The sequence below is a fragment of the Sturnus vulgaris genome, chromosome 2 (genome assembly GCF_052056855.1).
Source record: "Sturnus vulgaris isolate bStuVul1 chromosome 2, bStuVul1.hap1, whole genome shotgun sequence".
Taxonomy (NCBI): Eukaryota; Metazoa; Chordata; class Aves; order Passeriformes; family Sturnidae; genus Sturnus; species Sturnus vulgaris.
The window spans coordinates 88,425,627-88,451,166 of NC_142244.1; the positions used below are offsets into that span (position 1 = coordinate 88,425,627).

A 25,540-nucleotide genomic window follows, 5' to 3' on the forward strand; every position below is an offset into this window, starting at 1 on the left:
TTAGCACCCTCTGACTCCATCATGGAAAATGAATGAGAGGAATAAGAGCAGCAGTGAGGTCTCTGCAAACCACATTCTTTACTTATTCAATATAAATTATTAGCACTGCTTATATTTATGATTATAAAACTAATATGAACCTTTTGGCACCATGCCAACCATTTGTCCTCAATAACCGAATTTCACAGATTCCATCTTGCAAAATCTACCAAAGAATAGAAGCATGCACTTTTTTAGTAGAAGTCAGTAACGTAGCACAAGACACGAGACAAAAGCATCAATATATTTAAATAGAAACGTTTTGTGCATTAGGGAAAAAGCTGTAATCAAACGCATAGGACTTAGGGCATTAATGAAATTAATTATTTTTCCCAAAGGAGCATTTATATGTCTCAAGCAGGACAGTGTTCAAAGTCCCAAGACAATTATATAATTACTTATCTTCAGACAGAGTGTTATGTCACACAATATTGGAATAAGTCTCTTGAGCAAATCAGTATTTTGATACCTATGACAGTATTTTCATACTGTCATAGGTAGTTTAGTTTTTAGGAAGTTTTGACACTAACATTCTATTGGATCAAACGATGTGTTCTGATAATTATTAAATCCATAAATATCCAATAGATTTAATTTTAACATTTGATCACCACTGGATCAAGCTGATTACTAAAAATAACTGTGCCTATGATGTAGCAATCTTTCTTCCTTCCAAAAGGAGCTGCTGCAGCACCATCAGCTGAGGTTTAGTGATTATGGCTGAGAAAGGAATAAAGATCACTTAACAATCAAACTACAAACCCATGCAGCAGGGCATACCATGGAAGAGTCCTTGACTATCAAACTCACATACTAGTCCCACTCCTCTCTGACATTTAAATACCTGCCATGGGGCTTTATATTTATTTTTAGGTTAGACTTTTTTAAGTTTTTCCCCATGGAAAAGGCTTGTGAGTAATATTTTGGAATTAGAGCGTTAAGCTAAAAATGCTCTTATAGACATCAATTATCATTTTAGTGTATGTAAAGAGATAGTATGTTGAAAACAAAGGAGGCTTACAGCACTTGAAAAAATGAACTAGCTTCCACATGATCAACAGAACACAAAAATGTGATATCAGAGTTGATTTAGGCGACACAAATAAAGTCCTACACATACAAGGAATATAAACACTCTCTGACTCATTACAGAACACCTGCTTAAGACAATTAAATAGTCAACATGTGCTCATTCACTGAAGTAATCAGTTTTAGAAACACTAAGTGTTGCATGCATCTGTTCAGACTGAATGTATATCAGACATTTGGCTATAAACTTCAGCCAAGAAAAGAAGTTACTATGGCTCCCTCCCCTCTCCCTATTTCCTAATATGGCTTCTAATCAGCTTGTCTGAAGTTATTTGAGATTCCACATGTAAGAGTTATAGCAGCATTTATTTCTTAAAGGCTTGTAGAGGCAGGGACACTGATGGAAGGAAATGTTCCTCTGGAAAAGCAGTTCTTACGCAGAACCAGTTAACATTGACCACAATCATGGTTTAAGCAGTATTTAATGCTTCTTACTCCCATAAATCCCACTTTCTTAGCAGTGTGGGACTGAAAAACACCACTGCTCCCATCTATTACAGGTTTATTGGGTAGCAAATCTACTGGAGAGAAAGCAGCTTGCACACACATTTTACAACCTTGGTCAACTTCTCATCTCTGAAAATAGCTCTATTCTGAGAAACCCTCTGAGATACTCTTCTACTAAGGAAACTCTTCCTCAACACATCAAGTTCCACACCTTAGTTCCTCAACAACTCCCAGTTCCATACCTTGTATTATTTCTAATAAAAATGATTATCAGAATTTACAGTAGTCACAAAAGATCGCTTCAAAACAAAATGATTAACTTCTGCAGCTTGTTCTGGATTTCACATTTTTATTGCAAGTACATGACAAGTACCCATTTTGGCCAGAACTTGCAGCTTTATGTTGCCTTCTTTTTAACATTTAAATGCACATCCAGGTCAATCTGTCAGAACACTCATGAGTAGATACCTTCCACGAAAACACTGCATGAAAGGATGCAGCAGGTACCATCTTCTCACTTTAGTCTCTGTCTTGTGTAGAGTGCTGATGACCCCAAATTCCCATGGCTAGGTCTCTTGACAAGGACTTCAGTATCCCTTCCTTCCTCTGAATCTTGCCCTGTTATCCAACTGAAAATTGAAGACAATATATTAAGAGCAGGTATTTTCCAAAACAAGTATTGTAGAGTGTTTGTGCTACCTTGCCACTTAGTAACATCAGAATAAAGGCCAGAAGAAAGCAGAAGGAAACTAGTGATGTAGCCAACAAGCCACAGGGGATTCCAATGAAAGAGGCATTACATGATCTTAAACCTCACAAGAACTAGTATTATTTGATAAGCTTCTTGTGCATTCTGAAATAAACAACATAAGTGATAGAACAGCACAGCAGGTTGGCAAGGAACCCATGAAAAACAAGGTAGTGTAAAACTGCTTAGATCAGCTTTGCAAATGTGACTGATAAACTGAAGGAGGAAAATTCAGATCTGGTTAAGTGCAAGTGACTACAAATGTCTGTGAGGAGAGGGATAACTTAAATACACAAAGCTTCTGGAAAAATAGAAATAAATTAGTAAAAACAAACAATATTCAGCTTGAAAAATTTGCAAGTTTATTCTTGGCAATTACATAAAAAGCATTTAATGAAAGGCTAAAGATGATGGTAAAGCTAAAATAAAAGCCACAGTGCAGTACTTACAGAAGCTAAACTCTAAGTTCTTTCCCAACGAAGCAGAAAAACATACTTTGATCTTGGGAGAATTATTCTGAACTTAGACAGCCAGTCTTGAAGATGGCAGTGACAGATTGCAACTCAGCCATATTCTGATATTAGACTGAAGAGGTTTCTTTTACCACCATTAACTAACCTTCTTCCAGAATTCAGAACTGCAGCAAAATTTGTAAAGAGCTAGACTCATGATGACACAGCTTGTCCAATAACCAAGCAGCTTTCACTTTAAACCTTGGCCCTACTTCAACATCTAAAGTGTACTGAAGTTACTCCTATGATAAGACTTTCTCTTTCCTTGAAAAGAAATCAGCATCTAGGCAAAACCTCTGATGATTTTAGCATACTGCAAATGATATCTGTATTTAGCATCTAACTTAGTTTTGGACACTCTTTAAGTTTCACTATTATAACAAACAAGTCTGACTGAAAATTACAGAATTAACAGGACAAGAAAAACTTCACTTATCAGCCTTAAAAAATTTGGGAGAGTTGAATAAAATCAACTTCCTGCATGATTGAAGGCATTTAGCTAGAAACTTAGTTTCATCAGGCTCCCTTAACAATCCACAGACAGAAAAATACAGGCATTTCACCTGGAGACGCATATGTTGCTACTGTAGCTTTATATAGCTATTTCACACTTTCAATATATAACATCTTCCCATACACAGAAATAATAATTTTCACTTTACGGATTAATATGGTTCATATAAAAGAGGTCCAAAAAGCTGCTATGGCTAATACAAAACAGAAGAAAACATTAAAGTATCATTTTAGCTGTACACTTTTCACCAGCTAAAAGTAAAAATGAGCCCTGCACTTCTCATGTTTGGAAAGTTTTAATACCATCTTTACCATGTCTTAAAGATGTTTTAAATGTTATGGAAACACAAGCAAAATAATACTGGACAAGGAACTCCTATCAAAATAAGGAAAACTTTATCTAAATACATTTTTTAAAATGACTTGTCATTTCCATATGGGATAGTTCATTATATAAAAAAAGCAAACTGCTATTTATCATGACTTCTAGTATTTCAAGAAAATTAATGACTCAACGTGAATTCAATGCAAGATCCTGCTTCAACAGTGAAAGTCTCACTTCGCTTCATTTAAATGTTCTCTATATGGATGTTTTTCAAAGACCTTACAGGCAAAAGATAACTTGTTGATATTTTATCTTAGAATTACCTGATCTATTAATGTTTTTTAACCCAAAACTTTACTAAAAACAATAGTGAAAATATACCTACTTCACTTACTTGTGATATTCTAAGCTTAATCCAATTTAAACATGTGCTTTTCCAATTTTTCCTACTCTACAGCTTCTTCTTCATGAGAACTGAGTAAAACACTCATAGTTTAATCAGGATTCAAAGGCAAGAGCTGTTCTGCTTACTGACACCCACTTTACTTAAATAATGTGCTTTAAAAGAGGGGGAGACAGGACAGGAAACATCCAGGCCAGTAGCAGAAAACATATCATACTTACCATTGATCTTTTGCATGCAAAGAATGTCACTTGCAAACTCCTACAATGTCCTTCCCGCAAGCATTGTTTAGGGCTTTTGTTTTCCTAGCAGATGAAGAAAGAAATAATTAAAAATTTGATTTCTGCAGCTCGTCAAAGAGATATCAAAACACTTCACAGAATCATAGAACAGAATCACCGAATATTCTGAGTTGGAAAGCACCCACAAGGATCATCCAGTCCAACTCTTAAGAGAAGGCCAAGAGAGAGACTGGACCCAAGACTGGTGTTATTAGCACCACGCTCTGGCCAACTGAGTAATTTGGGTTGGAAAGGGCCTTTGAGGATCATTTACTTCCAACTTCAGAGAAGTTCACTAGGGATTTCGCTTCGGTACGGCGACCTGCGCTCTCTCTGGAGCTGTAATTCCCTAAACTGCTGCAAACAAGAGGTAAGAGGCCGTAAAATCACCTGCAGGACGCAGGGGCTCTCCAGCAGGCACTGCCGCAGGTCCTCCCTCACGCCGCTGCAGGCGCGCCCGTCCTCCTCCTTATCCTCGTAGTACTTGGGCATGGCTGCGAGCCCGGCGCTACGCCCCGCGGCCGCCGCCGACCGCCGCCGCCATGCCGGGCGCTGCGGCCGCTTCCGGCGGGGGCAGGAAGGGACGGGGCGGCTCCGCGGAGGATCCCGGGCGCCTGCGCCACGGACGGTGCCGGAAGGCTGCGGGAGGCGGCCGTGCTGGCGGTGGCGGAGCCGGGCGGGGCGGGGGTCGCGCCGCGGGCCGGGGCAGCAGGTGAGACCCTCAGCGCGGGGCGGGGCTCGGGGCTGCGGCGCTGCCCGGCCCGGCCCGGAGCTGAGCGCGGCCCCGCTGAGGGGCCTTGGGTGTTTGTCAGCAGCGGCGGCCGGGCCGCTCCTAAGTCGTGGGGTAATACGCTGTTAAGGGCTGGAAGAAACTGAAAAGATCATCTGGTTCCAACCACCCCGCCGGGGACAGGGATACCTCCCCCTAGACCAGGTTGAGAAGCCCCATCCAACCTGGCTTGAACGCTGCCAGGGTTGGGGCGTCCACAACCTCCCTGGGTAACCTGTGCCAGTGCCTCACCCCACCCCTCCCCAGTAAAGAATTTCTTCCTTGTATCTAACCTAGACTTCTCCTTTTCAGTTTGTACCCATTACTCCTTGCCCTGTCACTGCAGTTCCTGATTAAGTGTCCCAGCTTTCCTGTTTTCCCCCTTCAGATATTAGGAGGTCTCCACACTTCAGGCTGAACTGCCCCAACCTTCTCGGCCTGTCTTCATAAGGGAGGTTCTCCAGCCCTCTTACCAACTCCATGGCCTTCTCTGGACTTGCTCCAACAAATGTCATTGTTTATGCTTGTGCTCTGTTTTTGTCACTTCAGCATTGCAGCCGTGGCCTGCATCACAGTATTTCATTTGTACGCCATATTTGTGTGCAAAATCAAATGCATCTTTTGAAATCCTTTCTTTAGCAAGATGCTGCCAACCACGTTGATTAATTCTGGGAGCCAGGGCAATGGCGTGCTGAGCCCCAGAGATGCTGCGAGGCACACGGCCGGAGCAAAACGCTACAAGTACCTCCGGAGGCTCTTCCACTTCCGACAGATGGACTTCGAGTTTGCGCTTTGGCAGATGCTTTACCTGTTCACTTCACCACAGAGGGTTTACAGGAACTTTCACTACAGAAAACAGACAAAGGACCAATGGGCAAGAGATGATCCTGCTTTCCTAGTGCTGCTCAGTATTTGGCTCTGCGGTGAGTGCGGGAAAACAGCATGAAGAAGAGGGAGGGAAAATTTATAGATAAACATTTATTTTCCTTTTAATAACACACACAAAAAAGGACCAATCTGTATGGATGATCTTTTAATCAAAGTAGAACAGAAGAAAAAGGCCTAACCTTTTTGAAGTTAAGGTAGAAATTGGAGTAGGCTTAAGTAGTACTCTGTAGTCTTGAATTTACCTCTCCGTTGCAACTCATTTTCTGTTGCATTTTAAACTGCATCATTCACGGTAACTTTACAGATAGTAAGAAAACCCTATGCCACATGGCACTGTTTTTGTTAAAAAATATTGAATATTTGGTTTACCTGAATATTATCGATAAAACACTATTTTTCCTGTAAAGATCCTGGTGAGATTCTGTATATTGTAGAATTAAGCTATAAAAAAAGTGGCTAATATAAATGACCGAACTGCAAATTCGTTATCGTATCAGTTGCCTTGTATTAAATAGTGTATTGCTGTTCATAATAGAAAAACTCTTAACTGAAATAGAATTACACATGTGGTTTAAGTTAACAAGGAGCTTTTATAAAACAGAGAATGTTCTATTGTAGCATTGTCTGAATTTTTTCAAAAATAGTTTGAGTGGAGCATTACAGTTAGACCCAAGTACAGATGAGTGTTTATATTATGAATAAATTGCATTATATCTAGTTTTTGCTGGAAAAAAAATGAGCTATTGGACTGAAAATCTCAGGGGAAAGATAAAAAGGAAAGTTGAGATTTCATAACAGGATTTGTAAAAAAAAACCCATCCGTTTAAGATCTCATGCTTTCGTTTCCACAGCTGACTTTAATGATCTTTCTTTGTTTTCAGTGTCTACTGTAGGATTTGGATTTGTGTTGGACATGGGTTTTTTTGAAACAATAAAACTGCTACTTTGGGTTGTATTCATAGACTGCGTAGGCATTGGGCTCCTGATTGCAACTCTGATGTGGTAAGTAGTGATTTCTGAAGCTGAGTTCAGTACTGCTGTTCAGACACAGAGTCCTCTGCTGTCTCTGAGACACTTGGCTCTTTGTTTGGGGTAAATTTACACTCAAGTATTGACTATAGGTTTTATGCTGTTGTAGTAATTGTTCAAAATGATACCTTTAAAAAGAATATATTTCTTTCACATTGCACAAATCTTGTACATTTTTTCCTCTTTCCTACAAAGTTAAATGTTCAGAAGGTCTGTATTATGATGAACATTCCAGCTTTTTTGCTGGTTGATGTTCAGCTGTAATAAATGTTCAGCCAAATAAATTTAAAAAAGGTGATTAAAGAAAGAAAAAGCTGTTCTATCAAAATAATGAATGAAAAATTCAAGTAGCATAAGCCTGAGGATAATTCTGTTTAAGCAGGGCAATATACACTTGGCCTGTGCTTTTTGCTGAAGATTGTAGCTAGTGCCACTACAGCCACAATTGTTCTGTCTTGTGCTTGGCATCTTTTTTGCTTTCATGGTAGGTGCTGCCAGTTTTATCCTCTACTGTGCAGAGACTTGCAGAAGTAGAGAGGCAGGAGCAGGTCATTTTACAATCTAGGCCTCATCAGCACCATAAATGTGTCCTATAGCAGTGAGGGAACCATGAAATGATGGGAAGCCAGTGTTTCTGTGCTGCAGAAAGGGGAGGGCACCAAAGAAAGAATTTTCATTTTACAAGGAACTTAAGAAAGCAAGGGCATTTAAGAGTTCTTAGGGATAGAGCATCTTAGGGATGGAACTTTAGCATCTTAAAGTGATGATGATTGGCAAAGGGATAAATCCTGACAGTGGCCTCTGGAACTCCTGCTTGTAGTTGCAAAATTGAGATTGAAGTACATAAAAGAAACACAACCAGTAGATGAAAGATCCACCTGACCTATGCTCCTGTCTGGCACAGCAACCCATAAATGGCTTGGGGAAGACCTTATAGTAATGCTCCCTGCCCCCATCCTCCAGCAATTTGTTGTCACAGGATGCAATCTCCTAAGCCAAGAGAACTTAAGCATCTGCTGGTTTTCCTCTTTTAGTCAGCTTCCTGCAGGCCTCAATACCAGTCACCTGGCTCCAGTTTGGTTCAAGCCCTTTCTTCTAGTGCAGGCTCAGTTTTTTTCCTAAAAGCTCCCCCCATTCCTAATGAGTCTAAACTCCTCCTTGCCTCACCTCTACTCACCTTGCACCCAGGCTCTGCCTCTTTGCAACCCCACACTTAGCACAAAGAGTAGTTCAGAGGGAAGATTCCATGAATACTCTGGTCTCTTATTTCTGAGCATGTATTGACTTCTTGCTCCTCTTCTAAATGATAAATATTAAATAAATATTTTGATATCTGCAAAACTTAAGCTGAAGGAAAGAGCCTTGAGGCTCGTTCAATAGCCTGTAATACTGGACAGTGCACATTGCATTTGCACATCTTCTCAGTAATAATAGGCACATGTTATGAGCACTCTCCTGCCCTCCTCCTGTCCTGGTAGTGCATCAGTTCTGCAGAGATGAAAGAAACCATCTCTGTGTGAGATGTGCTGATCCTGTACTAGCACTTGACTGAAGTCATCTCCCTGTGTGTACAGAGAGAAGTGGCAGCTCGTGACTGCACTGATAAATTGTAGCACTGTTCTCATCTTTATAAAGAAGTTTTGTTTCTGTATTACCCACGGGGTATTTCAGCTGCCTGTAGCATGCCAGGGATGTGATGATAGTTCTAACAAAACCATTTTAACAATAGTCTGGTCTGCATGATTCTTGCATGTTTTTATTCCCAGCTAGCAGAAGCGTAGTAGTGGAGAGTCGGGATCGCATATGACTTATTACATCAAACCTGTGTATTGTCAGTCAGCTTTACAGATTCGTATTAACAAGAGTCTCAAATATCTTCTGTAGGTTCATTTCAAATAAGTATTTAGTGAAGCAGCAGAACAGAGATTATGATGTGGAGTGGGGATATGCCTTTGATGTACATCTGAATGCTTTCTACCCTCTTCTAGTCATCCTGCATTTTATCCAGCTGTTCTTCATCAACTGTAAGTAGAATACTTTGAGCTCTCTGCTTCAAAATGGTGCACTATCAAAACAGCTAAGAGCAGTTATCCCTTGCAGATGTCATCATATCTGATTCTGTCATTGGGTATTTTGTTGGGAATACATTATGGCTGATTGCAATTGGCTATTACATCTATGTGACATTCCTAGGATACAGTGGTGAGTAACATCAACTTCTTTTGCATTTATTTGACTAAAGAGAAGAGTGTGTTTTCAGCCTGTTAATTTGATCTTAGCCTGTTATTTGTAAAGCAGAGGCTCAGCTGCATGTTGAAGTAATTCTTTCTTTGTGGTAAATGAAGTTTGATAGAAATGTTTTCAGCTGGGTGGACATCTTAACCAAAGAATTTATATTCTCCACCTCATCAAATTTCCTTCTTGTATTAGATCTGTAGCACCACAGCTTGGTTTTTTTGTTCCTCTGTAAATCGACGTGAAGATATTTGCATTAGATAAAAATTCTATAATGAGTTTAAGACCATAGTTTTAGGTAAAACAGTTCCCTGAGGCATTTTGAGATAGTTGTAGGGCTAGTAGGTCAGAGATGTCTGAGGAGGACAGCAGAGCAGAATTATTTTTTATTGCTACCTTGCCCCAAGGCTACTCTACATGAAGCACCTTTTTTAAAGAGCACTACTTTATACTTGCTTCAATATTGCTTCTGTTTCAGCATTGCCCTTTTTGAAGAACACAGCTATTCTTTTGTATCCATTTGCACTTCTCATCATGCTCTATTTGATCTCATTAGCATGTGGATGGAACTTCACCAAGATGCTTTGTTCCTTTTATAAATACAGAGTGAAATAAAACCAGGACTTCATGTATCTGATGATTTTGTTTCTACCGTAGCCATTTTGACAGTAAAGAAAAAATGAAGAACATTTTGTAAATGGTTGTAAATTTCTCTTTATTGTAGATAATTGTGTAAAAAAGTTTGAAGTGTCCTTTTTTATTAAAATATTTACAACAGTAAACATGTTAGCAATTTTCTTCAAATACTTTCGCAGTACATTCCTAAAAACAAGTTACTTGTACATTTCTGTAGTTTAAATTTAACTGCAACAAGTCTATGTAGCATAACTCTTACTGCAGATACTTTGCACATACTGGCATAAGCTCTACATTATGAGGGGTTTAAGTGACACCAAAAAGCAGTTTTCTTGAAGAGTAATACTGGAATACCTTGCCTTGGGACTGTGTGAAAGTACAGATCTTAATAGTGTTGCGATGGTAAAACAACAACTGTCTCTAGATACAGATCTGTCCTCTCCTTGTATGAGAGATTGTGAGAACAGATTTACTTCAGTGACTACTTCAAATATACAGGGACAGCTCTGGCACACAGAAGAAACAGTGATGAAAGGCACAATTAACATGACCCATGCCAGGTTTCCAAAGATAGCAGCAGGTTTTTAAACCCAATCTCTAGCAGTCCAGTGGGTATTACTACATCCACCATTCTGAGTGGCAGGTCAATGAATATGGAAGGAAAGTACAGGTTGGTTTGGCTACAAGGGTGGGCTCATGGCAATGCCTGCAGCTGTGAAGTCCACAAGGCAGAAGTAGAAACTGACCATCACAAACAATACTTTATGGAAAGTGAAGATGACAGCTTTCCAGTGCAATGTTCATCATGAAACATGAGCACTAGGATTCAGTTTCCAAAACAACACGAGAGTAAACTGGTTACAGTAAGACAATTGCAATACTAGAATTTGATCTCTAAGGAAAAACTAGAATTTATCTTAAAATACCAAATATGCTGGCAGTGCATCTTACAGTACTGTGTGTTTCAGCCACTGTTAAGGCTTGAAGAGATTCATGTTTTCCTCTCAGCAGCTGCTGAGCAACGTTCTCCTTTAAACAAGGAAAGCAGTGAACTGCTGATCCATGGAAGGTGAAGGATTCCAGTCAGGATCTGCTCCCTCCCTGGCTAACAGCACGAGCTCCCGTCCTGCAGGCAGCTGCAGCCTAACTGTACACCTTTTCCCTAATCCTAGCATCACTGATCATCCACTTCAGTTCAACAGTAAAAATACTTCTAATCTAGTGCCCTGTAGTGGGATACCGTTGAAGGACTCGGGGCCTGTGTACCTTCCTTTTAGAGATATCAATGTTTTTCCCCTTGAAAGAAGGCTTCATTATTATCAAAATTAAACTATTTTAACTTCCAGCAGTTCACTCTTTACAGCAGAACTTAGCAAAACCCTTTAGAGACCACTGAGATCAGAAAGGTAACACTCGAGGACTTAATGACCCGGTCTCCATGGGCTGTGTGTTTTACATCAGCAATCAATGCTAGCCTGAAAACACCAGTTGTTTAATAGCTTTTCAGCCTTATGCTGGTGATTGTAAAGATGATTTTAAAACACGAAGGCTTTCCCCCCCCGCCCCCCCTTTCTAGCTTTTTCAGAATACATCCTTCCTAGTAAGAAGAAACGTAGAACCTTGAGTTCATGTATTTTAGGGAAGCAAGGTTTGAGAAGATTTAATTTTTATTTTCCCCCATGAGACTAAAATAATACTTTCCAAGTTGAAGATGAACGACAAGTTACTATGATACTTCATCTGGAGCAAGTACTTCAAACAAAATACAGAGATTACTGAAATTATAATATATCTGGGGGAAAAAAAAAGAAACTGGTACACAGTTTCCAAATATTTCCAAAGACTAATCATACTTCAGCTGATTCAAGGAACTGTGTTTCACACAGGCAAAATATAAATTGCTATGCTCTAAACTGACTCAAGGTATTTAAAAACTGCTTTGAAACAGCTAGACAAGCAGTGATACAACAGAAGACTCCAGTCTTTTCTTGGTCCATGAATCACATCTATCTGAATTTTTCTAAGCCATCTTTAAGTACAGAAAAAAGGAATATATCCATAGGAATTTTTTTCCATCAATGAAAACACACGATTGAGATGCCTGCAAAAGCTCAAAGCCTTATACAGTGCTTTAGAAACACTCTAATTATCACATCCTGTTCACATTATTTACAAGTTTTCAGTAGGATGACCCACTGAATGAGCAAAGGAAGATTATACTGACAGTCTTGTGTTTCCTTGGTCCCAAGCAATCCTGACCAGCTCAGAAAAGCAAATGTTCACATCAGCCAGTCTGTTTGGCATCCAGTATAAGATAATTTGTCCAGATAATGAAGGTTTCTGGCTATGCCTTTGGTTTCACAAAAATTTGCTTTTCTGAAGCTTTAACACCATCAGAAGGAGCTAACAGGAGCATAGGAAAGTGCAGGCTTTTTTTAAGCACTTTCCATTATTGGATAACTCTTAAGATTCAGCAGCCTCAAGGGGATTTTTAAGATCACAACAAAAATTACTTGAAATTGAATACATGTAGGGAAAAATTCACTCAAAATAGATAATAGGTTTAAGATGCTGTTTAAGATCTCTTATGGCAACACTGTCCCTTACGATGGAGACATGCAGGAGACGCTGGCCCACTGGTGCACCACTTTAGCCTGACTTGGGGATTGGAATTTAAAGATCCAAAGCCCAAAATAGCTGTCTGCAGAAATCCTGATTACACCAGCTCTGAATTTACCTGGATGTATGAACTATAATTTGTATTAATGTGGCACATTTTATCTAGAGAGCCTGTAAGCTCAGGAACATTGAAAGTACTGAAGCAGCCCAGAGTATTTTCAACTCTTGCTACTACAATGTAATAAAAATGCATCAATCTTTAGAAAACAACCCACATTTTACCACGCACTAGTTTAAATTGTTGCCTTGCATAAATTTCTTCTCAACATTTTTGAAAACTAAATATACTACTAACCAGTCTTGCAATCAATGTGGTATGGGTTCTATGTATTTAAATATATTAGCAGTGGTTCATCTTAACTACTGTGAAACATCAGGAACAGCAATGGCTTGAGAATAAGAACACAGCTTTCTTACTTAAATGGTACCAGTACATTTCGGAACTCGTGGAAAAATGGAAAAGGTCACTGTCATCAAAACTAGTTCTAGTAAGAAACTTCAGTATCTAGTGTATTTCTGCAGTCTAGTTTAAATCACTTGTATCATTCATTCACAGACACAGCTTAGAAGAAAACCTAAATACTTTCTGAGACCTTTGCCAGCTGATGTGTGATAAAAAACCATTGCATGTCTCAGTAATTTGACGGCAGGGCATTATACAGGAAACAAACAGGGCTGTAGCACCACAATAAGCCAGAGTCACACAGGATTCAGAGCCTAGTCACCCACATTCCTAAATGCAAGAATAATCTTCATTTATGTGACAGTGATAGCTTATGCCCTCAATGTCTATGGGCAACACAAACTTTCCAAGTAACATTTTATTTACAGCATCTGATGCAGTCAGAAAAAGTAAACAAGGTCCTCTTGTTATCTAATTTTTCTTGAACTTACACCAGTAAGTCTAGACAGGTCTTAACCTCTGTGTACAAATCTTGTCTTCCCTGTGTTCCCAGACAACATAGCTAAAGCAAAATGACAACAGTCTGTAGAAGTAGTTAAGTCCTTCAACTCGAATATTGCTCAATTGTCAAAGCTATGGCACAATTCTCCAACAAGGCAGAAGAGAAGACAGGTTGACACTATAACCCAGCATTGAGGGTGGTGATGGAGAGGCAGGCTTAGGCTCCTGCTCCTTATAAACATATCATGAAAGAGAGGCCAAATCTATCAGCCAAAGTTTAATGGTGAAATACAAGTTCAAGACCCCTGCTCTAGATCAAGGAACCTGCAACAGGTTTTGTGCATTTGTCCATGATCACAACGACAATAAAGGTAATTTCCAACTTAAGTGATTCTATGATTCTGTGTTGGCGGTAGCAGAGTGTGGTTTTTCCACAGGGAAAGCTGGCTAGCTTTTGAGATGTCAGTTCCAGGAGGCTGGTTCACAGCACAACTGACAATACCCAAGCCAGCATGGATGCCTCCCTCCAATGACAATCAGGCACTTCATTCCTATTAAAGGGAGGAATTCCTGCCTCTCTCCTGGCCATTTCTGACTAACTGGATTTTTCCATGCCTGAGTCCTTACACATAAGCACCTAAGCAGCAGGACTCTTAAGAAAAGCAGCAGCATTAGTACTGCAACAGTTCCACTCCGATTGTAATCCAGACCACGTTCTGTTCCTGACCGAATTTCTGATTCATTTAAGATCACTGTTATTTCCCTTGAAATGAAAAGGCATGGTACTACCTTGAGGCCAAATTCAGTTCCTACTATAAAGTCAGCGTGAGTTACCATACTGATCCATAAAGGAGTCAAACTAAGACCTTGTTCTTAAACAAAGGAAAAAAATAAACTGTAACTACTCACTAATGTATCCAAAGTAAACACTGCAATAACAGAACTTTTTAAAAGGAGACCTCTGTAAATCAAATGTATCTACTGTTCATTCTTTTGATAAAAGGTAACCTCTTGTCACTCCAAAGCAAAGCTGAAGAATGATTTTCTTCAGTACAGAAAATGAATTTGTTCAGCCTAGGAAATGTTTACAAATATTTTTAGAAAGAACTGGTTTGGAGTAAAAAAAATCTTCTAAAATGCAATGGATTCAATCTCAAATCACTGCAGATTTAGTACATAATATGAAACAAGACATTTCAACATGCTTTTTATGTTTGTAGCTACAAACTGTACATAGTGGAATTTTATAGCCCCAAAGAATAATGCTCTTCAGAACTCTGTTTATGCCTCTGAACATCATTCAGATTCTGTGTATAAAACTACATAATTTAGAAACTTAATCTTGTTTTTTTTAAACATGGCAGTATATTTGAAATATGGTATTAATTTATGTTTGCATCTCCAAAGAAAAATGTAGAAAGATAACTTAAACTAGAGAATTCATAAAAAAACTATATCAATTTAAAATTTACTGCATAAAAATATGTACTTTTCAAATTATTTTAATAAATTAAATATCCCTAGCATTTTTAATATATATCCCTGACAGTCTATAAAAGAGGGTTCTTGTTATAGAAAATAAATGGAACTCCGAAAGTACCCCCTTCATAAAACTTATTTAACAATAATTATATTTTCTTTTCTTCAAGGAATGTAACAATATGTACAACTCTATATTACTATACTATCAAAATAGTACAGGTTAGGCGTAGCAGGGTTCTGCAACCATAAGATGGTAAAGTCACATTACAGTGGAGGACAACTTGGGCCTCAGATGAACGTTATCAGTGAGGAGCATCAGTTTCTGGATGGATCAGATAAGAAGGGGTAAATACAATCTTCTCATCTACAGTAGATTTCACAAGAGGTAGAGTTCAAGTGAAAAAGAATGACATTTGGAATAAGGTGCATGCTCAGTATTTTCAATTTGTGACTTGCTAAGGATGTCAGATTTTATAGGAAGAATTTTCAAGAATTCTTTCTTTTCCCTCTAAAGCAGATTTCCATGATCAGTTTGTAATCTTTTTAATATGAATCTGAAATAGAGAATCAGAAAAAAACAAGTCATGGTTTAGTGTATTACATTTCTCAGTTATAAGAGGTAACTATTTTTACTGTTAGCCAAAAGTCTGAGCTTCAAAACAGAATGAAGGCATCTCCCATTCACTGGTTATGTTTATCAATGTTCTGCCACCTCTTACCTCGTTCAGAATTGCCCAAACAGCCGAATTTTGTATCACTGAAAGCCGGAATGATGAAATAGGATTTAAGCTGGGGTCAACTGTTCCTTCAGCTATACCGTTTTCAAACTTCCCTGCAAAAGCACATACTCGATTAAGTCCTGTTCAACAAACTGAAGTACAAAAACCAGAGAATGTTTCTGCAGTGTCACAATTCACAGTATCATTGTGACAGAATCACAGTGAAACCAGTATCAGTCCCGAAATAAAAGGTAGTGAGTGATTCTGACATCAGATCCAGTTTTGCAGCAGCAAACAATATGGGGCACATCATCAGTGCACACCAATGTGAACAGGATTACACACAAGAAAAAAAGCTTTGAAGCTGTCTAAAGGCATTAACACCTCTAACTCTGTGAAGATTTTGGCACAGGTACTCATTTAATATCACAGAACTAATATGATGCCTTTGGCTTATGTGTTTTCAAATAGGATTAAGGACAAGGGATATCACTGATGCATAACATATTCCTATTTAAAGCATCTTCAATTATATTAGGATGAGTAAGAATTCAATTTAAAACCAGTTAGACTTTACAGTTAAACCATATAGACAACTGTAATTTATTATGGCAAAAAAATGTGCTTCCATTATAATAGGATTGCCCAAACTATGTCCAGCAACTAATTAAAATTCATGTATAAAATTTCTCTTTCTTGACATGTATCCAGGCACCTTCCCTAACAGCCACTTGGCTGTTGAAATGCCAATCTTATCCTGTGACGAGACAGCTGATTGTCTGTAGGGTGGGTTCAAATCCAGGTCAAGCACACAACTCACACAAAGGCACTTGTGCAGTCACAGGACAGAGAAGGTGATCTTACAAAACCTGGAAATGCCTCTGTTATAATCTAGGTGATCAATCCTGGCAGAAAGGTTGGATGTAGCTGCACTACAACTAAGTCACAAGAGTCTCTGTTTAGTCCATCAGTCTCTGAAAAGAATTAGTGGATACAATATTAAGTAAAGCCTACGGGGTCATGTACCCAAAAATGAATGATAAAAACTCAAGTTTAGGTTTATTTTGGTTTTAATAAAGATGCCTTTAAGAGTTGCAATAGTAAGAATACACGGTTTTTTCTAGTGTTACATACCTATCCTGAAGTAACCATCCTCTAAGCGTTTGTCTTTGGTTTCTTTGCTTAATACCAGTTCTTCACTCTAGAACAACAAAGCATAAATGAGATAATTTATTTTGACATATGACTTTGCTGGAGAAAGACAAACATATGTGCACTCTTCTTATATATTCAGCATCCATTTTTTCCAAATAATTAAGAACAAGCCTGGAATATAATTATTTATAGCCTTAGACAAGCCAACACAAAATAAATTAAAATAAAATAAAGAACAGCAGTGTTCCAGAACTGAACAATACCTGTCTTCATAGGAGAAAAAATCAAGTTCTCTAAGTGCCCCATGAAACTTGCGTGGTAATTGCCACATGAACAGAATACTTAGCACATACTGGCATACACAGTGGGAGACAAGCAAAGGCAGGACCTGGCTTCTTTTTCTATGGCTTAACAAAAGTTTTATCTCTTAGACAAATGAAAATTTACAGCTTACTTTTTGATCTAAGATTTTGGGTGAGATGGAAAGCCATCAGAGCAGCAAGAGAAGCGCTGCAATTATCACTGCCTCACTATATGGATGAGAATCAATAAGTTTTTTTTAATAAGCACAAAAAAAAATTGTAGAGCAGAGCTTGAGAAACAGCTTGAAAATTACAACCATGATTCAATACTGAAAGACCCATTCTACGAATTTCCAGGAATTAATTTAAAATGTTTGACAAAATGGAAATTAAATTGATCAGCTTTTTTTTTTTTTAATTCCAATTTTGAACTAAGGCTGAAAAAGTGGTGGGAATGTTTTTGGTTATTTATTTGGGTGGCAAATGTTTTGGTTTTCTTTGTTGTTGTTGTTTGGGTGTTTGGGGCAGGGTTTTGTTATAAGTTGTCTTGAGGTTTTTTAGTATGCTGCTTGAATCCCAGGCAAATCCAGTCTGGGGGTACTCTAGTTTTTAAGGGTTGTTTTCTGTTTCTCTGAATTCTACTTAAGGAAGAACAGGGTCAAAATACTAAAATTAGTTTCTAGCTCTACTGAAGTCCAAGATGGAGAAATAAGGCCCTCAGGAGCTGCTGTCCTCAGATGACAATATTTTACCAAAAATCTTTTCTACGGACACCAGTGGCTTAGAAACAGGCCAGATGAAGAATTTCCTGTTTACTTTTTCCACAAATTGCATCAATAGCAATAGAACCTCTGTAGCACTAATTCCTTAAGGGATGCTGCAGTGAGAGACATTCCACAGCCAAGTAAAGCTAGAAAAGAGTGGCCCAATGCACATTTTTTCTCATTATATTGTCCATTCTTGCATCTTGGGCTTAGATGAAGTGAGGGCTGCTGCTGTTTTTGTGGTTGAATATATCTCCAAACAAACCCCTCACATCTTATGATATAATATCCCACGTTATGTTGTATCATTAGAATCAAACAAACAGTTTTCTTTTTAAGGATGTGAATAGTAAGAATTTCCTGTTTTTGCCTGCTCCGAGGAAGGCAGACTGGGAAAATGGGAGACGTGAACTCCTCCATGATTACTTACTTAAAAAAAATAGATAAAAAGAAAGTTTAAAAAAAAAGATTCAATATATGGCAATTTCAGCATAGGTTTCAAGATTCCTACACAAGGTATATGGGGGACGATACTTTGCCATTTTAATACTAAATAAAATATACTTGTCTGAAGTAATATCTTAATCCTCTCAGTCTTTTGTGATATAAATACTTAGCTGTAATACCTAGTTGAAGAAAAAGAAGCCATACCATCTGACTTCAAATAAGAATATACTTTAGATAGTGTAGTACTCTCCTGTGGTAAAACTGGCTGATTTATGGGGGGAAAAAATGAGAAACTGGGAGAAAGGTACACATTCTGTTTAAAGAATCTATATATTTTGGTATCTAGTGGGTTTGGATGAGTATCAATCCCTGAACTAAGACTTATTAAAGAAGTCAAATAGCAGATTGACAGGTTTCCCATTCCCCAAAATACATAGGAGAGGGAAAACTGTTTATTCTTTTGTTTTAGATAGTAACAATGAACTGGAAGAAAATTACCTTGTTAACATCAAAATTACCAACAGCACTGGTAGCAGATTGCACCCTGAATGAACATCTGAATAGTTACAATAGTCTTCTGTGAACATATCCAATTAAAAGAAGGAAAAGTATGACAATATCAGAACATCAAATTCATACCGTTTAAAGAAGCATTTATGTCTCCTCACCCTGTTAAAAATGTCAATAAAAAGACTTTGCTTTTATCCTATAATGGAGAAGACACAAATCAAAAAAATTCATACCTGAAAAGGCAAAACTTCTACAGTCGTGTTTAGAAGTATGTCTCCTGGATGCTCTGGATTGCCACTGTGAAACAAGTACCTGTCAATGAAAAGGGAAGAAAAAAAGTCTGTGTACATCAGTCAGAATCAGCTGTGTTACTGTCTTACATTTTAATTGTCACATACAGATGTTACAAGGATAAACACCATTTCATATAGAGCCTACATCAGCTGGGGATAAAATGGTTTCATATAATTGGAAGGGGTCAAGTTTTTCAGTTGCTAAAGAGAAGTTGGGCAATATTTTACAGAGGAAGGGAATTTGCATCATCTGCTCTTGCCAGATTGCATTACACAGAACTGTAGTCATTACTGCCTGGCACACACTGGTATCACCTCCAGAAGCAGGAGCCCTGCCCTCCTTCAGCCCCTCCCCAGCACACACCACCCTCTCCCTGTGCCCACAGGGTGAACTCTGCAGATCCTTTCTGAAACAGTTCTGGAAACTTAGCCAAGTCAATATTTTGCCAGGTGAGTGTTCCCCAAGTCTCTCTCTCCACCATGGCTCATTGCAAAATCTCATTGATGATTGTGCCAGGAATTCCCAACCCATATCCACACCCTTCCTGTTACCTGAATTCAAACTTCTATTCCAAGGACAGATGTATTTAAGAAAAAAAAAAATCCCTAAAAAACCCCCAAACCATTAAAGCCTGTTTCTGACATGTATACACACGTAAAGAGGAGTTTTAAAAACCTGTACAAAGTCCCCATTACTCTCACTCAGTTGTGCATTTTTTTTTAAATTTGATAGAGTAAATATGTTTGAAAAATTATCTAAACCATCCCTATCAGTATCAATCACTGAAGTGTTCAAATGAGCAGCTTTTGTAGTACTGCACATGTGTAGATTATGATACAAAAAGGACAGTTTAATTCCTCTTTCTTTATATATAACAGGAACTTCATGTTATTCTGAATATGTATTATGTAAACCAGTAATAATATTTTTTTACCACTAGGTGGAATCAACGCTTGAAAATTGTTCATTACTTGCCATTTTTTTTCTAGCGGACTAGAGTTAATTCAGATTACTGTCATAAACTAATTAGATGCTACACCAACTCAGATGCCACATTTAGGAAGACTATTTTACTTTTGTTATGTTTAAATGAATATGTAAAAATCTATCAACACATTTCAAACCTTTCTTCAATTGGAACTTGGATGGTACGTATTGTTAATTTCTCTTCGACATTAAATATGTCACCAGCCAGAGACAAAATTAGTTCAGAAGTTATTACTTGATTAAAATTAAAAACATTAGCTTAATTTGCAATTTATTAAAAGGCAGTTAGAAGTGTAAATTCCAGTTTGTCTTTACCCAATATATCTGAACCTAGGTTCAACACCTGCCATTAATCCATACTCCATAGCTAAAAGACAAGTAGAAGAAAACAGAGCTCTGACCCTGACTCAGAAATGTCTGTGACCCCAAAATGATAGAAGCATTTTAAGAAAACGCACACACATGTAAAACATTTCTTTTATCAAGGCTCAGAAAAGGAGCAACACCTCACACTGTGATACAAGAAAGCCACACTGATTTTTATTGCACTGGTTTCAGCAGAACTGCACAATTGTACTGGAAAACAGAACTGGACTAAATAAGCTTCACTACTGTGTTTCAAGAAAAATAATTTCCATACTGTACTTTAATGTAAAGGTTAGTCAATTCCAAGTGTACAAGCTACCTAAAACATCCACAGTTCTTCCAAAATGCATCTTGTGACTTTTTCTAGACATTAATGACATCCAAAAAACCCCAATGAAATATTTTTTCTAGGAAGATGCCTTCATTGTTCATCTCAATAGTAAGCAAAACAAAGCTCTCAGGAAAACTGACTGGAAAACTGAAAGTACATTCTGCTGTCTTTTGAGCTAATAGATCTAACTAGCCATTCCTTAGTCTATCAGATATCCTAAATGTTACTGGGCATTTTTTTCACTGAAAATTCTAAGGAGACTTAATTTAAAATGAAAGTAACCAAACACTTGTCTAAGGTATTCCCATCAAATGCTCCACCCAAACCACAGACATGCTGCTTTTCCTTAGTACTTAGTTCTGAGAAGACACACCTAAAAGTCCACAAAGAAACTCCCTCTGATGTGGGATCAGTGTGCTCTCAATGAACAGTAATTGGCTTCAGCGGTTTGATGGGGTTTTTAGGGGAAGCAGTAGCAGTGAGGGCTTAGTTTGTTCATGTGGAGTTGTCATTTATTTATTTGGGTTTGTTTGCTTGTTTTTAAAAACAGCCCTGCAAGCACACAACCACAGCCAAGCGTTTCTCCTACTGTGCCATCAGCTTTGAGACTGAGATGCAGCTTCCTCTCCTCAGCAGTTGTCACTCCATCAGAGCAATGCACTCCCGAGTTGGCACAGTGCCATAACAATTTACAGCAGTAATTAATCAAACCCATTTCCATGTAATCAAACCTATGCTATTTTAGTATATTTTCTATAACTATCTGTTAATCCATATGCACACACAAATGTAACACATGCACATGTCACATTTTAAATTATGTTTAGAAAGAAGGGATATTTTTATATCTGAGCCTTGCTTCAACACTTGACAGATAACACCTACTTAGACATTAAAAGTTACACAGATTGAAAACAGAAGCCTAAATACACATACACAGCCAATCCATATCTGTGATAAATATTTCGTTGAGAACTAAAATTTACCAATTAGAAAATTTTATTTGAAATAAAATTTAATTTACAAACAAATATATATTCTACAGCTCCTAAAATAAGTGTCATTAGCTATTCTTTTGTAAAACTTGCTTTTCTGACAGGGCAAATTTTCCAATGGAGATTCTTTGGAAATGGGTTGAGAGAGTAAAACTCATTTCAAAACAAAGGTCGGTTAAACCTCCCATTCAAAAATCCTTGAAATGGCTTTTAAGGAACTTGTCTTTACCTCCCCAAACCTTTTGGGTTTGGTTATAGCTACTTGCTATATGCCAAGACATTTCTTCCAAACTTGCTGTTATGCTAGATATTTAACTGGATGAGAGAGTATTATGGGTTTCTCCCTCCCAGGTAGAGAGAAAACTCTTATGTCCCCTCACTAATGAACTGATTTTTCATGTAATATTTCTTAAGTAAATCAGACATTTCTAAAAACCACAGAGACTTTTGCAGGACATTTAGGGTCCTCATTAAATCACTAATGTAGAGTAATCCAGCTGATAGACATAGGATTATGAGATTGTTTCCTTTTATTTATTTCCTGCACCAGTAGGAAGATGTCTGGCCCAGTCCTTTTTTCTTTCAAGAGAAACACTGGTTTATAACTGGACTGAATGACCTTAAATGTCTTTTCCAAACTAAATGATTCTATAATAGGTATTTCCCAATACAGATACTGAAGGGCCTGGGAATAGCTTTGTTTTCAATTGCTAAATTATTTTGACACCTGTTCTGGGATTTACACGTGACAGTCCATGTAAACAGTAAAAACATGCACCTTTTCCCCTAATTACTTAGCATTTTTCTTAGGGTAGAATCACTAAGATTTCCTAAGTCTACCTGCTGCTTAAACCTAATACTACCTGAACCATTCCTTCAAAAAAGAATTCTGAAAGCAATGGATCTCTAAGTATAGTAATCTCAACCAAATTCACCTAAAGTTAAAGAAAACATACCCTACTTTTGCCTTATGGAATATTACTTCACTGCTTTCTTAATTACAAAACACAAACATGAACACAATTGAACATTTTTGATCAAAATAATCAGAGAAAAGTAACTCTAATTTACAATTGCTAATTATTATACTAATGTATCTGAATCTGAGAGAACCTTTTCTGCTGGCAGTGTCTTTTTAGAGTCACAGGTCAAAGATAATAACCAGCTACTCTAGATATTCAAACACAGAGACAAACCTCCTCTCTACCAGAAATAATTAAATGTATGAACTCACATACATTCTGCTCATGACCTCAATGTGGTATGAGAGCAAGAGGTTAAGTGTTCATCTTTCATGTAGCATTAAAAAATACACAAAATTTCAAGAGCACTGAAGGTTTAAAAACAAACAAAAACCACACAAACAGAAAAAAACAACACCAATCACCAAGCTAAATGGAGCAAGGTCAAAGCTGCAAAGAAAACTTCCATTTTTATACTCAGTGACTTCAGTATTTATCCAGGTTGAGGGGTTGAGTTGTTGCCATGGAGCTAGATACACACATAAAATCAAGACAAATAGAGGGGGAAACACCCCCCAGCCAATAAGCTGAAATAAATATCCATACATATCATAACACACAAAGGGAGAGGAAGGCAGAAGTATGATTATCATTTGTACACTGACAAAAGATATCATTATTTGCCAATGCAGTTAACTATTAGGGTACTCTAAAAGCTCACATTCGGGTTCAGAACTCCTCCAATAGTGAGCACCCAGGAGGATTCTCAGCTTTTGTAATATCCCCCAGAAGATGGATAAGTCAATATTACTAATCTGAACTGCTGACTTTAATATGCTTTTAGTAGCTAAATTTTTTCAACACTTATGCTTTCAAAAACAAACAAAAACAATCATGCACGCCTCTACCTGCCCCCTATCTTCCTTATAAAGGGATGTATCTCTCTCTAAATATTCAAGCATATTTAGGCCCAAAACACTATTATTCTCTCTATTATCCAATTTGATTTTTTTTAGGTGTTAAAAAATCTTTTATATTTTATCTAAATAAAATCCCAATTATTTTTTCATCTATAGAAAGTGTTCTAATTATATGTTCTAATTAAAATAGAACTGAATACACAACAATTTTATTAGTAAATTATGGCAGTTTTATAAAAGGAAATAGTACACAAAAATACTTTAAACAGCACAATTCACATCCACTGTCAATATATCTGGGTTTTGTTTTGAAGGAAATAAGTTATCTCACCTGATACTAAACCTGATTCTAAGAATATAAGAATGCAGGCCTTTGTGCTCTGTAAACATCAGGAATCAAATCATTTCCTTCACATATCCCCCTTATGCCCCTTTTTAGAAATCTGATGTATTTTAGTATATCCCATTTTCAGAAAAGAAAAATAGATAGGAAGGCAGAGAGGAAATGTTTCCTTCCACATTTGAACAAATTATCCATAGCAACATGCAGCCTTACAGTTTTTAATTCTGCACAACATGAGTTTCTGTAAAAGCAATATGCAGTCAGCAATTTTTTGGCTCTCTACAGATGCCATCATCCACTGCAAGAGTCATTATTCACCAATTCTATCCAGCATTTTTGATCACTGGATGCAAATGTGGTAAAAGAAAACTAATCTACCTCCTTTGTGTCACTTTTTCAGAATCCTAATTAGGAAGTGTTATTCTACTGTCACTGGAAACCAGTATTAACCATGCACTATTTCCTCATGCAAAACACAAACAGAAGATGAATAATTTCTTTTCCTTCTCTCAAGCTCAATTTATTCTCCTATTCTTCATGCCTCATACTAAGTCATTTGAAAAAATTGCTTATACTTCCAAAAAAGGTCTAATTCCTCCAGTCTATATATATATATGCATCTGCCAAGCACTCACAATAGGTAAGTAATGTAGTGGAAGCTTTTGTTATATATATACTATAAATATATTTTGTTATATATATATATATAATGTTTTGTTGTTATAATTCCAAATTCAGAAAAATCTCCCCACAGACAAAGAAATCCCCTGGCCTCCCCAGACAACACAAAACAAGAAAGTACTTCCACCCTATTACCTTCTATGTAAAGTTCCTGGTAAGGTTTCACTTCCTCTGACAAAATGAGCCCATCTAAGTGTCTTTATATAAATTGGGCTGCATGATTGAATTCACCATTTTCAAAGCAGTGTTGACCCAGTGCACCTAAAGGAGTGAACTTTCTCATGTTTGTCAATGGACCACAAAGTAGCTTGATTGAAAGGTGATGGAAGGATTCTGGGGAGTGGTCTGAGACTGTTTTATCCATCACATGCCTAAGAAATTAATTTTCTCACACCACTTCAAAACTCAACCTGAATCTTTTAGTAAGATTACCTGTACCATTTCCTAACACTTCACTTGTACAGTATGTGTAGAAGGTATTTAGCTGTGTAAGAAAATCTCATTCTCTGGTCTACTCTTCTCCTGTTTCTAGACAGGACTATGATATCCACTGTCCCTCTGGAGTAGGCTCACATCAATTGTAATAAAGTCTGGCAACAAATTAATTTCAAATTTTCATTTTGGAGGTGGTTTGGGATTTTTTTTCTATTTAATGGATAGGGTTTTTTTGTTTGTTTACAATTTTTGCTGGGGGTGATTGATCTTTCTTTTATATGGTTATTTCTGCTGGAATTTGAATCCAGTGAGATGTAGAAAGGCTTTGTTGGGGTTTTGAGTTTAGTATG

At 37.5% G+C, this 25,540-nt stretch overlaps 3 protein-coding genes across 4 annotated transcripts in view; 1 reads left to right on the forward strand and 2 right to left on the reverse strand.

Moving 5' to 3' along the window:
• Positions 1-1,904: 1,904 nt before the first annotated feature.
• On the reverse strand, positions 1,905-4,881 carry COA5 (cytochrome c oxidase assembly factor 5). Its single transcript, XM_014892795.2, has 3 exons — positions 4,748-4,881; positions 4,298-4,381; positions 1,905-2,204 (listed from the first exon to the last, which is right to left on the reverse strand). The coding sequence occupies exons 1-3, from the start codon at positions 4,847-4,849 to the stop codon at positions 2,163-2,165; spliced, it is 228 nt and encodes a 75-aa protein (XP_014748281.1). The 5' UTR covers positions 4,850-4,881; the 3' UTR covers positions 1,905-2,162.
• Positions 4,882-4,899: 18 nt separating this feature from the next.
• On the forward strand, positions 4,900-10,060 carry UNC50 (unc-50 inner nuclear membrane RNA binding protein). Its single transcript, XM_014892773.2, has 6 exons — positions 4,900-5,069; positions 5,766-6,049; positions 6,896-7,016; positions 8,928-9,067; positions 9,144-9,245; positions 9,757-10,060. Exons 1-6 carry the CDS (start codon positions 4,900-4,902, stop codon positions 9,891-9,893), a joined length of 954 nt encoding a protein of 317 aa, XP_014748259.2. The 3' UTR covers positions 9,894-10,060.
• A 3,336-nt stretch (positions 10,061-13,396) lies between these two features.
• The window catches only part of MGAT4A (alpha-1,3-mannosyl-glycoprotein 4-beta-N-acetylglucosaminyltransferase A), a 72,534-nt gene continuing 60,390 nt past the window's right edge, over positions 13,397-25,540 (reverse strand). For both annotated transcript variants that reach the window (XM_014892739.2, XM_014892756.2), the window contains exons 13-16: positions 19,110-19,188; positions 16,833-16,899; positions 15,699-15,811; positions 13,397-15,533 (exon numbers count right to left, since the gene is read on the reverse strand). In XM_014892739.2, the coding sequence (XP_014748225.1) occupies positions 15,507-15,533; positions 15,699-15,811; positions 16,833-16,899; positions 19,110-19,188 (286 nt within the window). In that variant the 3' untranslated portion in view covers positions 13,397-15,506. The remainder of the gene's footprint in view (positions 15,534-15,698; positions 15,812-16,832; positions 16,900-19,109; positions 19,189-25,540) is intronic.